Source organism: Hoplias malabaricus, chromosome 1 (genome assembly GCF_029633855.1).
Source record: "Hoplias malabaricus isolate fHopMal1 chromosome 1, fHopMal1.hap1, whole genome shotgun sequence".
Taxonomy (NCBI): domain Eukaryota; kingdom Metazoa; phylum Chordata; class Actinopteri; order Characiformes; family Erythrinidae; genus Hoplias; species Hoplias malabaricus.
Window position 1 is genome coordinate 79,805,372 of NC_089800.1, and position 19,416 is coordinate 79,824,787.

The 19,416-nt window shown below is 45.2% G+C and overlaps 1 protein-coding gene across 1 annotated transcript in view; it reads left to right on the plus strand.

Annotated features, from left to right (window-relative positions):
* The window catches only part of plekhh1 (pleckstrin homology domain containing, family H (with MyTH4 domain) member 1), a 28,753-nt gene that overhangs the window by 335 nt on the left and 9,002 nt on the right, over positions 1-19,416 (plus strand). The window contains exons 2-17 of the mRNA XM_066674632.1: positions 6,678-6,740; positions 6,859-7,008; positions 7,119-7,202; positions 7,701-7,782; positions 8,654-8,824; positions 9,180-9,925; positions 11,007-11,085; positions 12,038-12,129; positions 12,262-12,409; positions 12,561-12,697; positions 13,311-13,421; positions 14,195-14,281; positions 14,470-14,628; positions 17,681-17,761; positions 17,860-18,039; positions 19,159-19,270. Coding sequence (XP_066530729.1) covers positions 6,678-6,740; positions 6,859-7,008; positions 7,119-7,202; positions 7,701-7,782; positions 8,654-8,824; positions 9,180-9,925; positions 11,007-11,085; positions 12,038-12,129; positions 12,262-12,409; positions 12,561-12,697; positions 13,311-13,421; positions 14,195-14,281; positions 14,470-14,628; positions 17,681-17,761; positions 17,860-18,039; positions 19,159-19,270 — 2,482 coding nt within the window. The remainder of the gene's footprint in view (positions 1-6,677; positions 6,741-6,858; positions 7,009-7,118; positions 7,203-7,700; positions 7,783-8,653; positions 8,825-9,179; positions 9,926-11,006; positions 11,086-12,037; positions 12,130-12,261; positions 12,410-12,560; positions 12,698-13,310; positions 13,422-14,194; positions 14,282-14,469; positions 14,629-17,680; positions 17,762-17,859; positions 18,040-19,158; positions 19,271-19,416) is intronic.

A 19,416-nucleotide genomic window follows, 5' to 3' on the forward strand; every position in this document is an offset into this window, starting at 1 on the left:
GGTTGCTATGTCACATGTTGCTATTAAGCAGTTAAGCAGTGTTTACTCATGGTGTATTGGCGTGTTGTTGTTATTTGGGACTGAACACATCTCCGTCATCAATTCAGACAGATCAGTAGAGTTTGTTCCTTCCTTGTTGCAGCGTCCAGCTCTCGCTGGATTCTTTCGCCGGCCACCGATCCAAGGAGCGTTTGAACCTCTTCAAAAAACCACAGTAATTTTACGAGCTGTCGTCGTGAGTCGGATAAAAACAAATGTGATCTCTGCTGCAGCTGGAGATTTTACAGATGGAGAGTTGGTGCTGGACGTTTGCGTTGCGTGGCGTAGAGTGACGACTCTCTCTGGACAATCAGTGCTCTGCAACGTTTACACACCACGGTTTAGTCCCTACACGGCTCGCTCTGAACCACGAGAGAACAGCGACTAAACAAGAACCCGCTTCCAGAACCAGGACCTGATTCACCTGGTCCAACAGATTGAGCCAAATATGTACCATCCAGTGGAAAAGACCCATAAAAAGTAGAAAGTGTGTGAACTTTAAAAACTCCAACAGCACTGTTGTGTCTGATCCATCTGCACCAGCACAGCACATTATAACTCTCTCTCTCTCTCTCTCTCTCTCTCTCTCTCTCTCTCTCTGACCCCCTCCAGACACAGGCAGAATTAGAGCCTGCTTCTCTGGCTCCCTGTGTGTTTAGTAAAGGAAGACGGAGGGAGGACGAGAGTGGAGAGAGAGAGAGAGAGAGAGAGAGAGAGAGAGAGAGAATGGGGGGTGGTTATAGTGTTGGAAAGACTACTTCTTACACTTCTCCTCTGGCTCTTTAGGCCAAGTTAAGAGTGTTTTATACATTGACCCACTTTGCAGCAGGAGAATAGGACACTGGCATGTGACGGGGTGTAAGTTTTCGGCAGAGACAGAGACAGGGGACTGAGACGGTTTCTTCTTTGTCATCAGTTTGGTGACATATGACTCCATGTCTCTGTCTCTTTCACAACTGTTTTAAAGGGTACGCAATGCACCCCTTGTCTCCACAGTGGAACACAGTTCTGGTTCTTAATAAAACACCAGTGACCTGCTTTCGTCCAAACCCAGGAGCCCCACAGCAGTGTTCTCCCCCTGTGTAAACAGCCCTGTTCAGAACGCCCGCTTTCAGCGCCTGTTCCTTTAAATGATAACGAGCCGCTCGCTGTTCACCCCGACCCTGAGCTCACAGCAGTGAGGAGCGAGGAGCAGAAGCTCTGGTTTTTGGCTCCATTCTTCTATTTTTCTAATACTTCTCCTTCTCAGTGTCTAAAATTATACTTCTCCAATGAAAACCCTGTAGTAAAAGTTTGCTATACCTTCCCAAAATGGCGTCTTAGCTCACACTGCCGCTTAGTCTCTCGTATTTGGTCCGTCTTGGTCTGGATTTAATAACTGAGCTGCTGTATGGTGCAGAGGAGTGTGGGCTGTAGATGAAATGGTTAATCATTGCTGGGCTTGGCTGCAGTTTCCCTGTGGAAGCAGTTATGCTTTAATAGAGGACAGCAGTGGATTAGTTGCAGTGTTTTTAGCGTCCAGACTCAAACATGCAGTGTTCCCCTGTTCTCACTTCTCTGTTCCTGAACAGGGCTGTAACGTATGCATGTTTAAAAACGCGTCCCATGTCCCCTGTGGTTTCGGCAAGTGCTGTGGGACATTTGGTAAATAACTGACATGCTTGTATTTGTCCCTTTGTCCACCTGTCCACTGCCTGGACTCCTCCACTCGTCCTCTGCTGAGTCAGGAAGACAGGAATAAACAGGCTTAGATCTTTACTCGTGGCTGGTTTTGGAGTTTTTTGGAAAATGTGGCTGGTTGTCTTTCATTGTTTAATCTTTTAATGCTGTTCCACGCTGTCCAGCCGTCATTTTTTATGTGAAGTCAACATATACTCGACTCATCTGAGAATTGTGGGGACATTACATAGACTTCCATTCATTTTGTGGAGAGTAACTCGTCCATAAGTACTTCTAGCTTAACCCTGCCTTCACCTTAAAATGTAATGATTTACCTTGTTGAGACCAATGGTTGGTTCCCACAAGGAAAACCATTCCCCACCATGTGAGTGTATGACATGCTTGGGTCCCCACAATGTCTATGTTCACACAGTGCTGTTCCTTCACTCCCCACGTCTGGTCCAGGGGATCAAACCAATGCCCACTCACTGTCGACTCTGTGAGACACTCCTCCGTCGTTGGTCCACCTTGTAGATGTAAAGTCAGAGACAGTAGCTCATCTGTCGCTGCACAGTGTGTGTCGGTCGTCCTCTAGTCCTTCATCAGTGACACAGGACACTGTCGGCTGGATGTTTGGTTGTGGACTATTGTCAGTCCAGCAGTGGCACTGAGGGGTTTAAAAACTCTGTTTAGCTGTGACTAAACAGGACAGAAATCTCTAAATTTATCATGTGACACGTTAGATTACTTTATTTAAATTAGAGCACACTGTTTAGATTAGTAGATCATGTTCCGACTTTATTCTGGTGCCATCTGCTCTTGTCAGAGGGATTTTTTCTGGTGAATCATGCCTCGGTCCAGGCCTCGGGTCTCGCTGACCGTGATTAAACGGCCTCAGTAGCTCTTAACACGCTGTGAGTCATTGCTCATTGCACAGAGCTGTGGTGAGGTGAGTGTTTGGGCTTCAGTCCAGCATCAGTTGTGGTTTGTGATGCGTGTGTGTATGCGTGTGCATGTGTGCGATGTCCTGGTGACTGATCTAAGACCGTACATGAACGTGCCTCTGACCTGATTTGGAAAAATCCAGGGTCGTGTTCACACAACTCAGATAGAATTAGGTTTGTGCCACATTAGATCTGCAATGTGAATGTAGTCTGAAATGCATTCTGGGAAGCCTTCGCCTGGTGTTGGAACTGGGGCAAAATGATGGATAGAAAAGGAGAAGAGAACAAAAGTGTAATGGAACAAAGCCGGCAGGGCTGTGGTCATGCTGAGGGAATGCATGAGGCTGTTTGTCCTGCTTTCCACTGGGTCATCCATTGCCTTTATCCCCAGGGACTGTGTGCAGGTGTGTGTGTGTGTGTGTGTGGGTGTATTTAATTGTATACTGCATATTTTCATTATTAACAAACCAAAAATATCCATATATACCGTAGACGTATGTGATATTGATTGTTACCTCAGTGGAAGACTATTTTATAACACCCCCAACACAAACATAATCATCTTTTGCTCCCAAACTCCACTGGAATTTGATTTAAACATAATATAAGTCTGTAAACTCAAACAAATTACAGTGGAATTATTAGCGACATGCATTATGTATCTCATTCATTTGCCCTCCTGCGCCTGTGATATGCTTTGGTCAAAATACCGCAAGGATCAAACACCACAGCACTTTTCCTCTCCCTGTCTAAACTGCCCTGTTCGGAATGACTAGCTTCACCTTCAGCTGAGAATGAGCCTCTGTTTACTCCAAATGCGAGGTGCCCAGCAGTGAGGAGCGAGGAGCAGAAGCTCTGGATTTTAGCCGTTTTCATTCAGTGCTCTTATTTCTCAGCACTCGTTGAGTCTGTTTTTGCTGTGTTTAACCTTGTCTTTGTGCTGTCACATAAACGTGGGTCAAGAGCTGTGATTGGACAGACTTGGACAAGGAAGAAGGACTATTTTAAAGTGCCTACCATCTGCATAAGATAACGACTTATCAACTGGCTGGGTTGTTTTATTTCACAGTGTGTGGGTTGGTGTTTTGTTGATGGGGAATTATGATTTATTATGATTTAATGTAAGCTAGGTTTAGAATTAAAAGCCTGCAGCTAAGTCTTTTCCCACTCAGAGTCTGTCCTAAGCTTTACCTTCAGACTCACTGGTGCCGGGAGTTTACTTTAGCATGCATTTAACTGCACGTTCCACTTTAGGTGCATAAAAACAGCCGATCTCAGCACAGATTGGTGTTTATCTGAGCCATTTTTCTCTCATCTGTGCTCACTTTCTCCTTCAGTTAGGTTTGAGATGTGGGTTTTCCCTCCCACCATAAAAAGGCTTTCATAAAACCTGATACACCAACCATACCATGTACTAGACCTGTGAGTGGCTCTTCGTTGCCAGTTAAAAGCCTCATGTTTATGAGTTTATCTGGGCTGTTTCCTTCTGTAATTTCATATACAGACTAAGCTTGACAAACTCCAGCTCCACTTCATCCTAAAACATCACCAGCAGAACACAAGTGTGCTCCGCTCTCAGACAAAGAAACCAGGCCAGGATTAAAATAGCAAAACATTAAGGAGTGGTTTCCCAGACAGGGATTAAGCCTAGTTCTGGAATATATCCTCCTTTCAATGGAATATTACAATACAAAAATCCTGTGTAGTCCAGGACTAGGTTTAATCCCTGTCTGGGAAAGCACCCCTATGCGTTTCAATGGGATTAAGGAGAGATACAGAGCCAGACATTGTAGAAGCGTGTGAAATGTTAATGAGCAACAAACTGATGTAACTTTTCAACAAGACACTGGGTCCAGGGAGGGATCCTCTCCTTGGGTCACTGTCTATGAGGAGTGTGCTGAGTTCTCCCTGTGTCCGCTGCAGTTCTCTCCCACAGTCCAAGAACACATGTTGGTAGATGGAGTGACAAGTGTGAGTGTGAGAGTGACTGGGTGAGTGGGTTAAACTGTCCACAGGTGTGAACGTGACCGGACGAATGAAAGGGATCACTCCAAAATTAATGTATCTTTTTGCTTCATTCTCGCCACTAAAATATTATGTTTTGCCATTGTAGCTTTGGCCCTTTGCTTTGTTACGTGTGTGTGTGTGTGTGTGTGGGAGTTCTGAGTGGGGAGTAGGTTTATGAAGACAAAGTGCAGTCAGACATGCCCTGCGCTCCTCTCTGCTGTCAGCTGGTCATGGTGGTCTGTCAGTAGTGAGCTATGGCCGACTGCAGTGGGGACATGCCCAGCCCTGCTCTGATAAACCACAAACTAAGTTTAATGCCAGTGGGTGAAATCAGGTCAAAACAAAACAGGGACCTGCTCAGTGTCCGGAGAGGGTGGACACTTCCTCACCTTTGCACAGAGAATCTTCTAGATCTGCACTGGAACTGCACTGGAAAGCTTCGGTCCACTAGTGTAGCGCAGTGCTCATTTTGGAGTCTGATTTTGATTTACAGCTGATCATAACTAATAATGTTTTAGCCTAGATTTCATCCTTTAAAAATAATAATAATTAAACCTAATATTCATGATGTATTTTTAAAGGCTTTACTATTTTCGAGATTTATATATTTGTTACTAATTTTTTATGAACAATAGGTTAATAAGGTTTACATTTAAAACATGCTAACATTCAAAAATTATGGAAGGAATGTGGCCATTTCTTTTTTCAAATATGTTTTCCATTTCTTTAACATTAACATTTTAATTACAAAATCGCTCCAGAAAGTGCTCACAAACCGAGACTGAATTGACTCATTGGCCAACAGTTGATACGAGTGACTCCCAGACGCTTAAAGAATCGAATTATTTGGAGTCGACTCTTCTTCACTATTCGGTTGGCTGCTCTCGTCGCCTTGGCAACAGCAAACAAAGGGGGACGTTTCCTGTTTTTATTTCCTTGCAATGTTCTGTCTCTAAAACAGAAATGATGTACAATGTATCAGCCTTTCTGATTATTGCTTAGTTTTTATTCAGGGATGAAAATTGTAAAATAATTTTGAATTATTTGGATTTAGTTCTCCACTAGTTTTTGTTCTGAAAAATAGTTTATTAAGGAATATTTTTTGTTATAGTTTTAGTTGATGAAATTTACACGGGTGTAGTGAAGGCTGTTCTGTGCTGTTCTTCTGTTTTTAAATTGTTTTAATCCAAATAATAAAATGCTAAATTTCAAATTATGAATGTGAGACTGGTCAGACTGCATATGAACCTGGGTCCTGCCGTTCATGGGGATGCTACTTTGAATTGTGCAACTTCCCACCTCTGAACACTGCAGACAAAGCCTGCCCCTACATGGTATTTCTGTTCTCTAATGGGAGTGGCCTCTTTCAGCAGGATAATGCTTCCTGCCACACTGTAAACACTGTTCAGGAATGGTTTGAGGGACATAACCAAGAGTTCAAGGTGTCAATGAGGCCTCCTGGCTCCATAAATCTCAGTCCCTTCAAGAGTGTATGTGATGTTCTGGACAAACGAGTCTAATTCATGGAGGATCTGGCCCCACCTCGCAGCTTAGAGGACTTAAAGGATCTAATGCTAATGTCTTGGTGCCAGAGAACACAGTCTACGCCTGGACAGTGGAGGTGCTTTTAAACTAAGGGCTGATTAGTAGAAGCTTTGTATTCTGTAAATTATATTTGGTTTTCAGACCATTCCTTAAAAAAATGTGAAGCAGTTCCATATTCTTTCAAGGACGGATTAAAGCAACAGTAGGTGGTATTTGTAGCTTAAACTTTCAACTTCAAAATCGTTGTGATGTTCCACTGACCTGTAATAGTGACAATAGAGCCTCTGTTGTTGCTACTCTGGGCTCAGCACTGCAGAAATTACACTGTGTAACGTTTTGGGGAGGGTAGGAAATCCTAACCCACCTTGATTACAGGACAGTGCTGTAAATGTGAATTTGGAAGGATAGCCCAGGAGCGAAAATATCAAATCTCGCCTAGTGTTGCTTTAAATCACCATGGCTTTTATGTCTGTCTTGGTGCAGATGCAAGAGCTGGAGCAGAGAGTGACTGAGTCGGACCAGAGGGCAGAGAAAGCTGAGAAACAGGTACAACATCACACGTCTCTCCTGCCGGACCTTAAAGAATGCCTCATATTTTTAAACCTGAAATTTTTATCAGCGAAGGAGTGCTTACTGGAGATATGCCTAATCTTCTCCTCTCAAGGTACAAATAATGGAAGAGAAGCTCAAGTCAGCAAATGTGCTGCCCAGCAAATCGGAAAGCTCCTTGTACAGACGATATCAAGAGCTGACCAGTCAGATTCAGGAGAAAGATTTGGTGATAAAGAGCCTTGAAGCACAGCTGGAAAAACAGGTATGTGGAGATTAGAGGGAGACAGATGGCCATGTATGTCCATAAAACTCACAGGCGGGGATGAGCCTGACCTTCTCAGATGCACAACCTGCTTGTTTTTTTCTCCTCAGAATTTGGTCCGGGCCCAAGAAGCCAAGATTATAGAGGAGAAAGCAGCCAAAATCAAAGAGTGGGTGACGTTCAAGTTAAGAGAGGTGAGCTGTGTGTTAGGGTTGTGCAGTCTCTGTGCTTGCTTTGCTATCTATGGGTTGCAACTGACATCACTGCCTGTAAAAGCCACAATATCGGGGACCTACTCATTACTCAAACACAACTAAAAAAAACTATGTTGTTTAAATGGTTTTCTTAATTCTGTCTGCACTATGAGTCCTCATTTAGATGTTAGAAAGAAATATACGCATGGATCCTTGACCCATTTATCTGCGTCACGTTTGTAAACAGAGCTCTGAGTCTTTTTTTCCTCATTATACTACACTGTGGGATCCTTTACCCCCCGAAGCAATGAGGCTTCTGTGCTTGTGAATGCTGTCAGACTCTCTCCAGAGCAGGGAGAGGAGGTGTGTGTGAGATAAATGTATCCATCCAACCAGACAATTTGTCCACAATATGGCATCCACGCCACAAAACATCACATAACTGCAACCCATGGATAAATATTTTTAACTCCACATTTTACACTCTTTGTCTCACAGATGGAAACAGAGAACCAGCACTTGAAGACCTCCAACCTGAAGCAGGCCGAGCAGATCGTCCTACTCCAGGACAAGCTCCAGGGTAAATACATGGCTTTTTCCTTCATGTTCAGGTACAGTCTCCTCCTCCTGGACACAGGGCCGTGTTTACTGAGGAATGTGTGCTGACTTTAGTTTTAAGACTGATCTTCTATGATCTGTTTTAGTGACATCAACTGCAAACCGGCCCATTTTTATTCTTACATTCATTCATTCATCTTCTGTAACAACTTAATGCTGATCAGGGTTGCAGTGGGTCTGGAGCCTGTCTGGATTAATTGGGCTGGATGACAGGGCATCACCCATTCACCTGTTCATTTACTCACTCACCTAAATTACTCACACACTCACACCTGTGGGCAGTTTCACACTCTCACACACTCACTCACACCTGTGGGCAGTTTCACACTCTCACACATTCACTCACACCTGTGGGCAGTTTCACACTCTCACACACTCACTCACACACTCACCCAGTCACTCACACACTCACACCTGTGGGCAGTTTCACACTCTCACACACTCACTCACACACTCACACCTGTGGACAGTTTCACACTCTCACACACTCACTCACACACTCACACCTGTGGGCAGTTTCTTAAAGTATTTACAACAATTGAAAGACAAATCCCATAATAATAATAATAAGTCCACAAGTACAGAATGTTATCAATGAAAAGTTGTTTGTATTCACACACTGTGTTAAAGGCTTGAAATACACTTTCTGACATGAACACCAAGTCCATTACATGCTATTTACTGATGTGGGAGACGCTGAGTTATCTCAGTCAAATCTTTCAGCTAGGAATGGAAGAGACTGTAGTGGTGTGTTGCATCGCTGACTCTGTGTGGCTTTGTTCAATTAAGTAAATGATTTCTCATGCTGTTTACAACTCTATTGTCTATTATAGCTCTCCTGGAGAGGCCTATATCTCCTATTTCTCCTCGGTCTCCAGGGCTTGATGCTCATCTGGTTCCTTCCAGTCCCCTGCATCCCCCCAGCTGCCCAGGAACACCCCCGATACAGGAAGAGGGCTGGAGGGCAACAGGCTCACGCGTGCCTCTGTCTGGCTTTACTACAGGTACGCTGCTCAAGGACAGCTTAGAGACAGCTTAGAGTTTCTTCACCATGGTCTAATGTGTTTACGAAGCTGCAATAGACAATAAAAAAAAACAAAGGGTCTCAGTCGGTTATGCTAGGCTTTCTCTAGGCTTTTTTTTTCTTCACCTACTACACAAGCTCTTTGCTATAGAGTGTGGGCATCATTGGCATTACAGATCTGGGCTGTTATTCTCTGTTGAGCTGACCAGTGGGGTTCAAAAGTAATCAGTGGCTGGCTTCAGATATCATGGCTTGATGTTTCTGCTTGCTTTTACCCGAGTTTGGCAGCACTGTGTTTAATCTTCTCACAGTGTCTGATGTTGTTTGTGCTGCAGATGGTAAGAGGAAGGCAGCAGATGGCTCCGACTCTCCTCACCAGAGTTCTCCTAACAGAGGAGACAGCTCTCTGAAGCCGGACCTGGACAGAGGTGACAACACAAGCCTTACTATGGTGACTGAGGGTCGAGATGGGCCTACAGTGGCTGTGAGGGGAACAGGAGGAGGTTCAGACCAAGATCATTCCTCCGACGAACTCAACAGCAAGTTCCGCTCCCAGCGTCTGCGATCCTCTTCCTCCTCGTCTTCATCTTCCTCCTCTGCCTATGAGACCCCTGGCACTGGTGGCTTTGACACACCTACCCCGACTCCCAAAAGCCCCCTGCCTGTGTTTGTCTCCCCCTGCGTGAGCCGTGGACCTCACTCAGGCAGCAGTATGACTCTGCCGAAAGTACGGACCCCTCTGACGCCCCGGGACAGCATCCAACTGGTAAAGAAGCACCACAGTCAGCCCCAGCCAGGCCTAGACCGCCTACACCAGGTCAACGTCAGCATAGACATAGGATCCTGCGTGGCCCCGTCCCGGTGCAGCCTGGCCCCGGCTTCTGTATCAACGCTGGGAGTGGAAGAGACTGACATTGATGAAGGACCTCCGGAGAGCATGGAGGGGGTGGAGGAAGAGTCCACAGCAGAACCAGAACCCCATGATGGAGTCCTGTTTGCAGGATTGGTGGAAGAGCTGGAGATGCTGGATCCGGAGGCTTTAAAACCCCCCACACCACCTCTGCACCGCTTTCCTTCATGGGTAGGATAGAAAGATAGAGAACATTATACCACTGTAATCTGAAAGGCAACAGATGTTTTATTAAAGGAGCAATCTGTAATATGGACAGCAAGTGTTTAAAATAGGAACTGCAGTCCACATTAAAGAAACTGGACAGAGTTGTCTGCCTTCTCTCACCTATGATTCCCCAGACACAAAGTTCACACGGGTTGCCAGGTTGAGGAAACTGGAACCTATACAAATGAGCACAAGATGAGTTCAGTCATTTCACAGAAGGTCTTTGTGGACCTTCGTAAACACAAAGATTGCACCATAATAAACCTATTTATACAGAAAAGTGTACATTGTTGCACTAGTGAACAAGTTACTGCAGTTTCTCCTTTATTTACCAGCTTTGAATTTCGGTTGCCACCATGTTTCCATCAAATGTTTTACTAGACAATGCTAATGTTACCTCCTTTACTTATTTTCCTTTACTTTTTAATAAGCCAAATCGGCATTAATCTTATAGCCTTGTAGTACTCTAGGCTGCCTCCATCATTCAAATACATGCTAACTTTTATCATGGGGCTTTTTAGAAGGATGCCAAGGCTTTTTACATCTGATAGAAGCTAATATTATCTCTGTTCACTTGGCTGTAGCCAACTTTTTTTCTGCTATTTCTGTCATACCTGGCAACCTGGGTTGTGTAAACTGTACTGTGATTGGACAGTGGGCGGATCCCAGGCCAAATCACCAATAGAGTTCTGCTCAGGAACGGACACTCCTCATAGAAGAATATACTGACTGCAGCACGACCCTCATAGACACCAGTGCTTCAACTTAAGCATGTTTTCTTAATCTCTTATGACACATCCTCGCACTTTTATAACATAGTCCAGTAAATATGTTACAGGTTGCTCCTTTAAATCCTCTAGAATATCTGACTCCAGTTGAGGCTGCATTTTGTAATCGTAAGTTTACGTCGTATGGTTTTTATGTTTGTGATAACACGAGTATCAGAACAGGACATTGGCATCTGCTCCTTAATAATGGTCTGAGAGTTGGGAAAGCAAAGACCTGCATCACGCTGTTTTACTGACAGTGGTCCTGTGTTCTGCAGGAGAGCCGTATCTACGCTGTGGCAAAGTCTGGTATGAGAGTGTCTGATGCCAGCCCTGGAGCTCGGAGCACAGGAAGAGGTTAGTTGACCAATCAGCAACAAGCACCAGTTTAGCAGCATTCATAATCCCCAATCCAACAACTCAGTCACCAGTTATTAACAAGATACCACTCCATCATCTGCCAATCACCACACAATCACCAGCAAATCTACACGTCATCAGCCAATCACAGCACTATCACTAGCTGATAACCACATCATCAAAAGCTGATCACCACTTCATGACCAGTCAGTCACCACTTCATCACCAGCTAGTCACCACACCTTCACCTGAAACTTCACAGACGTCATCAACCAGTCACCACTTCATCACCAGGCCTCATGTTTCATCTCTCACTGAGAGACCTGGGCTTATTTATGTCACTTCCTCTCACCTGGAGGCACACACACATACACACACACAAACACACACACAGACACCTGCACAGGTGAGGCCCCCATTAACTGCAGCTCTCAGAGGAGTGTCAGAGTAGAGGGTGAGAATGGAAAGGCTGCTTTCTAATTAACTCTGATGAAAGGACGAAAGCAATGTGTAATTATCAACCCCCAGTCCCTCCCCTTTCTCTATCCTCCACCATGCTTCAGTAAAGAGGAGCGGTCTGTAAAGCAGCGCCACTGATTCCTAGACATTCCTAGAGTCCAGTTCCAGAAAAGAATCATGCACCCGTTTTTGCTGGATTATCTTTTCCTCACATAAACACGGATCCATTGCTGTGATTGGACAGACTCAGACGAGGGGGCGGGGCGATTCTAAATCTGCACTTGATGTCAGAAGTGGAGCAGAATCCGAACAGCTCGTTTTATCCCAGGCAACACACAGAAAACAGATTGGGAGGTCTTGTTTCACAGTGTGTGTGTTGGTGGGCTTCACATCCATGGTTTTTTGAAGACAGGTTCAAAACTGTAGATAGTGTTTTGTAAATAATATTCTGAATTTTCAGCACTGTGATTTCATCATTGTGCAATTTCAGTGTCCACCTTGCCTCAGTATCCTGCAGCTGGTCCGTTCACGCATCTCATCTACAAGAACATTAGTGTTCCAGTCTATTCCACACTCAAAGGGGTGAGAAGGAAAGCGCCTTCATTCATTTTTATGCTGGTCCTTTTGCTGAGCTGTCCACTGGAAAGTGACGTTTTTCTTTGCCATGTGTGTGTGTGTGTGTCTATGTGTGTGGGTGTGTGTATGCTATCTCAGAAAGCCACTCAAATAAGCAGCGTTCCTCTCCCCGACGATGACTCGGGTTCGGAGGATGACAGCAGCTCGCTGGCCAGTCTGCGCACCTCAGTCGTGGGGCCAGAGAAGAAGGGCAGCACCCCTGGAAGCCCTCGTGCTGTGAAGAGAGGTAAGACATAAGCACTTTGAGACATAAGCACACCTCATGTTGTAGAATCTGTAAAGAGTTAAGACTTTAACTGTGACTTTAGAATGTGTACCTTTAAGGGTACCACCCGGACGGTGTATATACACTTTCTTTCTTTTCTTTTGTTCCCTAGGGGTCTCTATGTCCTCGATCAGTTCAGAAAGTGATTATGCCATACCTCCAGATGCCTATTCCGTGGACAGTGACTACTCTGAGCCTGAGCAGAAAGTACAGCGTACTTCGTCTTACTCCTACGAGAGCGTTGGGCCTGTAAGTTTTCACACTACCTCTATCTGTTCTGGTCATATTTTTGTTTACACTGATATAAGTGTTGGTTTAGGCGGCACGGTGGTGCAGGAGGTAGTGTCGCAGTCACACAGCTCCAGGGACCTGGAGGTTGTGGATTCGATTCCCGCTCCGGGTGACTGTCTGTGAGGAGTTGGTGTGTTCTCCCTGTGTCTGCGTGGGTTTCCTCCGGGTGACTGTCTGTGAGGAGTGTGGTGTGTTCTTCCTCCGGGTGACTGTCTGTGAGGAGTTGGTGTGTTCTCCCTGTGTCTGCGTGGGTTTCCTCCGGGTGCTCCGGTTTCCTCCCACAGTCCAAAAACACACGTTGGTAGGTGGATTGGTGACTCCAAAGTGTCTGTAGGTGTGAGTGAATGTGTGAGTGTGTATGTTGCCCTGTGAAGGACTGGCGCCCCCTCCAGGGTGTATTCCCCACCTTGCGCCCAATGATTCCAGGTAGGCTCTGGACACACCACGACCCTGAATTGGATAAGTGGTTACAGATAATGAATGAATGAAAAAAAAAAAGTGTTGGTTTAAGTGTTGTTGATGGAAAGTCAGAAGTTTCAGAGATGCCAAACACCTGTTTCTGTCTCCATAGGAGAGTCTGGAGAAGTCCGGTTACCTGCTGAAGATGGGCAGCCAGGTGAAGGCATGGAAGAGACGCTGGTTCATCCTGAGGAATGGAGAGATCCTGTATTATAAATCTCCAGTGAGTAGTCGCTGATACTCTACAGCACTGTGCCAGCTTTTTAGATACAGGGAGACTTTGTTTCAAGCCCTGTGGGCTATTTCTAGTCTGTGATGTTTGGCAGGAAGGTGGAGAACAGATGAAGCTAATATTCTGGGGAAGTGGAGCGATGCGGTGTAGCTGAGCAGGAGGGGGCACGACAGACAGTAACTGTTCTTAAACCTAGAGGATTATTTTTCATCCAAACAGTCAAAGCCCTGAACTTTGGATAACTGATCTTTTCCAAAACTGTCCAGTTTACCTTTAAAATGTAGCTAGTGGCGTTACTGAGATGGCACTTAAAGCAACACTATGTAAAAATTAGTTTATTATATTTATTTATTTATTTGCTATTTTTGCTGCTACACCCCCCCTCCCCCCCTACAGTTTCAGAGTGTAATCCAGTTTTCCAGCACTATCCTGAAATCAAGGGGAGGGACAGGAAGGTGTGGTGGTCTCCTACGCTCCTCCAAAAGTTACAAAGTGCAGTTTCTGCAGTGCTGAGTCCTGATTAGCAACAACAGAGGCTTTATTCTCCCTATTGCAGCTCGGTGAAGCATCACAATGATTTTGAAGCTGTATTTTTAAGGTTAAAATACTACCTAGTGTTGCTTTAACTTGGTTGAGAATGGCCAGCCTGGAACACTAAGGTACTGTGGTGTACGTCCCCTGTGTGGGATGTTTAGTGATGGGGTGACCACTGCCTGTGCTAGGAACCAGTGTGATTTTGATGTTTGTTTCCTGTCTACCCCCAGAGTGATGTGATCCGGAAGCCTCAGGGCCAGATCGAGCTGAACTCGTCCTGTCGTATAGCCCGCGGAGAGGGAGCGCAGACATTCCAGGTGAGACACACATGTCCCCAAACTGATAGGTACAGGCACGTTTCATGTAGCTTCTAAAACCAGTGTTTTCTGTTCTGGAAATGAATGCTTATCCATCACTGGATTATTGAAGATGCAGCGGTAGCAATTATCTTTAACACTCTTCAGTCATCATTGCTCTATCTATCTCATCTTTCTGTGTGTGGTAGTTAACTACAGAGAAGAAGACCTTCTACCTGACTGCAGACTCTCCCAACATCCTGGAGGAGTGGATCCGGGTTCTCCAGAACGTCCTTAAAGTCCAGGCCAGCGGACCCATGTCGGAGGACACTCAGGCCAAGCCCACAGTGCGTGGCTGGTTGACCAAGGTTAGAATTCGCACACTGTACAATGTTTTCCAGAAGTGTTTGTGCTGCCGGTCCTGAACCCCTGGGCTCTCAGGACGCCTGCCTTCAAACGCTTCAAACCTGTGTTTTAATTCACCTGAGAACAGCTGGTTAAAAGCATCAGATCTGGTGGAGTTAGACTATAGTGTACATGACTGTTATTAAGCAGGATTTGTCAGTTTTCCGGCAGTGGCTTGTCTCCGGAATAGGAGGTGGTCTAATAAGACCAGGCTGTTTATATATATAATGTTTATGTGTGTGTGTCCCTTTTCCACTGCATGGTACCTAATCGACCTAATGTTACACGACTCTACTTGACTTTTCCTGCTTCTCAACCAAGTGTATCAGGTCCTGGTTCTGGAAGCGGGTTCTTGTTTAGTCACTGTTCTCTCGTGGTTCAGAGTGAGCCGAGTAGGGACTAAACCGTGGTGTGTAAACCTTGCAGAGCGCTGATTGTCCAGAGAGAGTCGTCACTCTACGCCACGCAACGCAGACGACCAGCACCAACTCTCCATCTGTAAAATCTCCAGCTGCAGCAGAGATCACATTTGTTTTTATCCGACTCACGACGACAGCTCGTAAAATTACGCCGTGGTCATTTAAAGAGGTTCGAACGCTCCTTGGATCGGTGGCCGACGAAAGAATCCAGCGAGAGCTGGACGCTGCAACAAGGAAGGAACAAACTCTACTGATCTGTCTGAACTGATGACGGAGCTGTGTTCAGTCCCAAACAACAACAACAACAACAACACACCATGAGTAAACACCGCTTAACGTTACCGCCGCTGTTGTTGTGGTTTCCAAAAGCCCACTGTTCTCGTTAGAGCAGAGTTTGAGACGACACTGGATACATTTCTGCGGGGAGCCGTGGGAGTGGAAAACCAACCAGGAACCAAACAAAGAGTACAGTCTAGTAGAGTAGATACCAGGCAGTGGAAAAGCACTATTACACACTCATGTTCTGGGCACTTGTCTTCCTTTTAAGGACCACCACCATTATATTGTGAGGTCAAGACATGTTTTAAGGTTAGGTGTAGGTTTAATTTACTAGAACCTATGGAAGAGGTCTCCACAAATGAATGGAAGTCTATGCAATGCCCCCATGATACACAGATACACGTTTGTGTGTGAGTGTGTGTGGGAGTGTGTGCTTAAGGGGGGTCTGTTGATGAAGGCTAAAGAGGCTCTGAGGTGGATTCCACGGTGACTAGCACACGTTGAGACAGAACTGAGGTCAGCATGCCTGGAATTCTGCTTAGGTGCACAACCTTTTCTCGCGTGTTTATTTTTAGTTTTTTTTTTTTTTTTTTGAGCCAAAAATGTGCTGAACTTGTTGGAAAATCAGAGAAAAGGAGCTAACCTATGAAGCCAAACCCTACAAAATGAAATTATTATGACTTTCTAATGTATTTTCAGCAAAGCATCTCTGCTGTTGTTTGGAGGAATGTGAAAAGGGGTTTTAAATTGTGTCGTTAACTTCAGACATTAATCCAAATCATATTAAACCACTTCTAATGTAAACTGCAGCTAATATCTGTAAGAACTGACCCTTACAAATAAAAAAAAAAGGTCTTTGATAGAGCTACAGGCACCAAAACGATTTGAATTACATCTTATTAAAATCGTTTTGCATTGAAAATTAATAAAGTTTGCGGAGCCAGTGGTAGACTGCTGTCTGTAATTGTAGAACTACAGAGTGCTCCTGTGTGGTCAGGAGATAATTTTAATGTTTTGGCTGATGGTGTGTACACACAAAGAGATGATCTCATGTCCTCACGTTGTATAAAAACAAAGTGCACGCATGACCTCACCACATCAGAGCAGCGTGGCTGATCATCACAGCAGAGGAGCTGAGTGACAGCTCAGGTTGCAATGTAGGGCCTCTTCCTGTGGGAGTGCTTTGATGTGCTCCGGGAGAGTCCTCAGCGTGCACATCTGCGTACAACTGCTGGTGTTGACATGTTGGTGAAACAACCCCTACTCTTCACATCTTTTGGCCTGAGGGATGGACTGTGTTTATATCGAATGCAGTTTGAAAGTCTTCGTGGTTCTGGTTATAAACCTAACCTTCATTTATAGAAAATAATCACAGTTTGAATCACAGACTTCATATATATTTCTAAATTTTTTTTTCCATTTTTATTATGGAAAATCCTTTGTGTCGGCTACATTGTAATATGTTGTAATAATAATAATAGGGCGGCAGAGTGGAATCACACAGCTCCAGGGGCCTGGAGGTTGTGGGTTCGAGTCCCGCTCCGGGTGACTGTCTGTGAGGATTGTGGTGTGTTCTCCCTGTGTCTGCATGGTTTTCCTCCGGGTGACTCTCTGTGAGGAGTGTGGTGTGTTCTCCCTGTGTCTGCGTGGGTTTCCTCCGGGTGACTGTCTCTGAGGAGTGTGGTGTGTTCTCCCTGTGTCTGCGTGGGTTTCCTCCGGGTGCTCCGGTTTCCTCCCACGCTCCAAAAACACACGTTGGTAGATAGATTGGCAACTCCATACGTGTGAGTGTGTGAGTGAACGTGTGTGTATCGCTCTGTGAAAGACTGGCGCCCCCTCCAGGTGTGTTCCAGCCTTGCGCCCAGTGATTCCGGGTAGGCTCCGGACCCACCGCGATCCTGTACTGGATAAGGGGTCTATGTAGTTTGTGTCTCTTTTTTATTCCAGAAAGTGTTTGTTTCTCTGTTCTATTGCATTGTTTACTTCCACTTTCCCCCAGAATTAAAGACAATTTAAAAAAAAACTGGACAAATGACATTCAACACCTTGACAGATATAATAAAACCCGGACGCTCTAAATGAGAAGCATGTCGACAAAGAGGCCAGCTGGTATTTTGATGGAGCCAGTATTTTATGTCATTTTTTGCTTGAAGCCAAATGTCAAAACTCAAAATACCCTAAAATAATCATTGTAACGTCCTTCCAGAAGGTCCAGCACTGATTAGAACCATCTCGATCACAAATTCTGACTGAATCGTTCAGGCCTGTTTCCATCTGTCTTTTATCCTCGTCTTCACCTGTGTTCTTTACTCTGCAGGTCAAACACGGCCATTCAAAGCTTGTGTGGTGCACTTTGACAGGGAAGGTTTTCTACTACTACCGCAATCAGGACGACAAGGTGAGACAACACCATTCTGACCTCTTTCTGTTAGTTTGCTGCTTTGGCTTTTTGTTTTAATGTGTGTGTGTGTATTTGTGTGTGTGTGTGTTCATCAGTGTCCTCTGGGCCAGCTGCGTGTGCGAGAGGCACGAGTGGAAGAGGTGGACAGGTCATGTGACTCTGATGAAGACTATGAGGCGGGTGGGAGGGGTTTCCTCTCCTCTCACTGTACCCTGGTGGTCCACCCCAAAGAGCAAAGCCCCACGTACCTGCTTATCGGCACCAAACAGGAAAAGGTAGTGTGTATGACATTAATAATATGCAGCTGAAGCATGGATAGCGTCCGATTGTTTGTGGACACCTGCTCTTAAATGTTGACATTGTTGACAGGAAGCTTGCATCTCCATTGATGTTGCATGATTAGCTCTGGATCACCAACACCACTCAAGGACACCAAGCCCCCTGTTCCACAGCCCAACACTGGGTGGTGGTGCTATGGCTCTTGAGCTCATGGACTTGGTGAACGGTTATACATATATATTTTTACACATGCATGGTAACCAAGACTTTTTACGGACTGGAAGAACTGTATATGTGAACACATGTCCGCAACAGTTGTACCAGACAACATCACACGGACTGTACCCTGCCAGCACCTGGTACAAAGTCTCGGTACTGTCAGAGTGAGCACATGTGTGAATAGAGTCTATATTCAGGAGAATCACACCGTGCCTCACAGACACAGCTACATAGATGCCGCCCCATGCCTAAAGCATGCGGAACATTTACAATCTCCAACTGTGCACTACATGTGAAAGGACAACTAGGGAAACTATCCGGACCCGATACTTCAGAGTTTTTCCAGAGTTCACGTGTGAAAAGTGATTATGAGACACATCCATTAAAGGTTACGTTCACGATTATAATCAGAAAACACTTTTTATGAAATTCAGAGGATGTTTCCTCCACATTTGCTGCTCTTCAGTCGGTTTTCACTGGAAACCTGTCTGATGTGTTTACGAGACCCCAGTGTCTGTTAATGAGTAAAAATAAAAATTGGCTCAGTCCAGTATGCTAGGCTCTCTCTCTCTCTCTTGCTCTCTCTCTCGCTCTTTCTCTCTTGCTCTCTCTCTCTCTCTCTCTCTCTCTCTCTCTCTCTCTCTCTCTTTCTCTCAAGTTACAAATGAGTTTCTGTGGGAATTCAAACTGTGAATAAAAACTTACAGACGAGTTACACTTGAGCTGTTTACAAAAAGAACAGTAAACAACCCCGAGAGAACTGCACTTCCCCATAATCTTCAACGTCTCCTTTAAGTGAATTTGAAACTACAGTCTCAACAGGGCACAGATTTCCCTGTGTATCACAGAATCTTAAGAAGATGCTTCACCTCCTCCCGTCTGTTCTTTTCTCTCAGGACGCCTGGCTGTATCACCTGACGGTGGCGGCGGGCAGCTGTGCCAGCCTTAACGTGGGCACCGAGTATGAGCAGCTGATTGGCAAACTGCTGGACCTGGACGGAGACCAAGGTGAAAGATGGGTCCTGAAGTGCAGTGCCACTCAATCAAAGCAAGCACAAATGTTTGGTGTCCTGCCATGTCACAAACAGGAAGGATTTGTTGTGTAGTGTTGTTGTAAATTGAAGCAGACAGTTTAAATGTCTCCATACAGACCC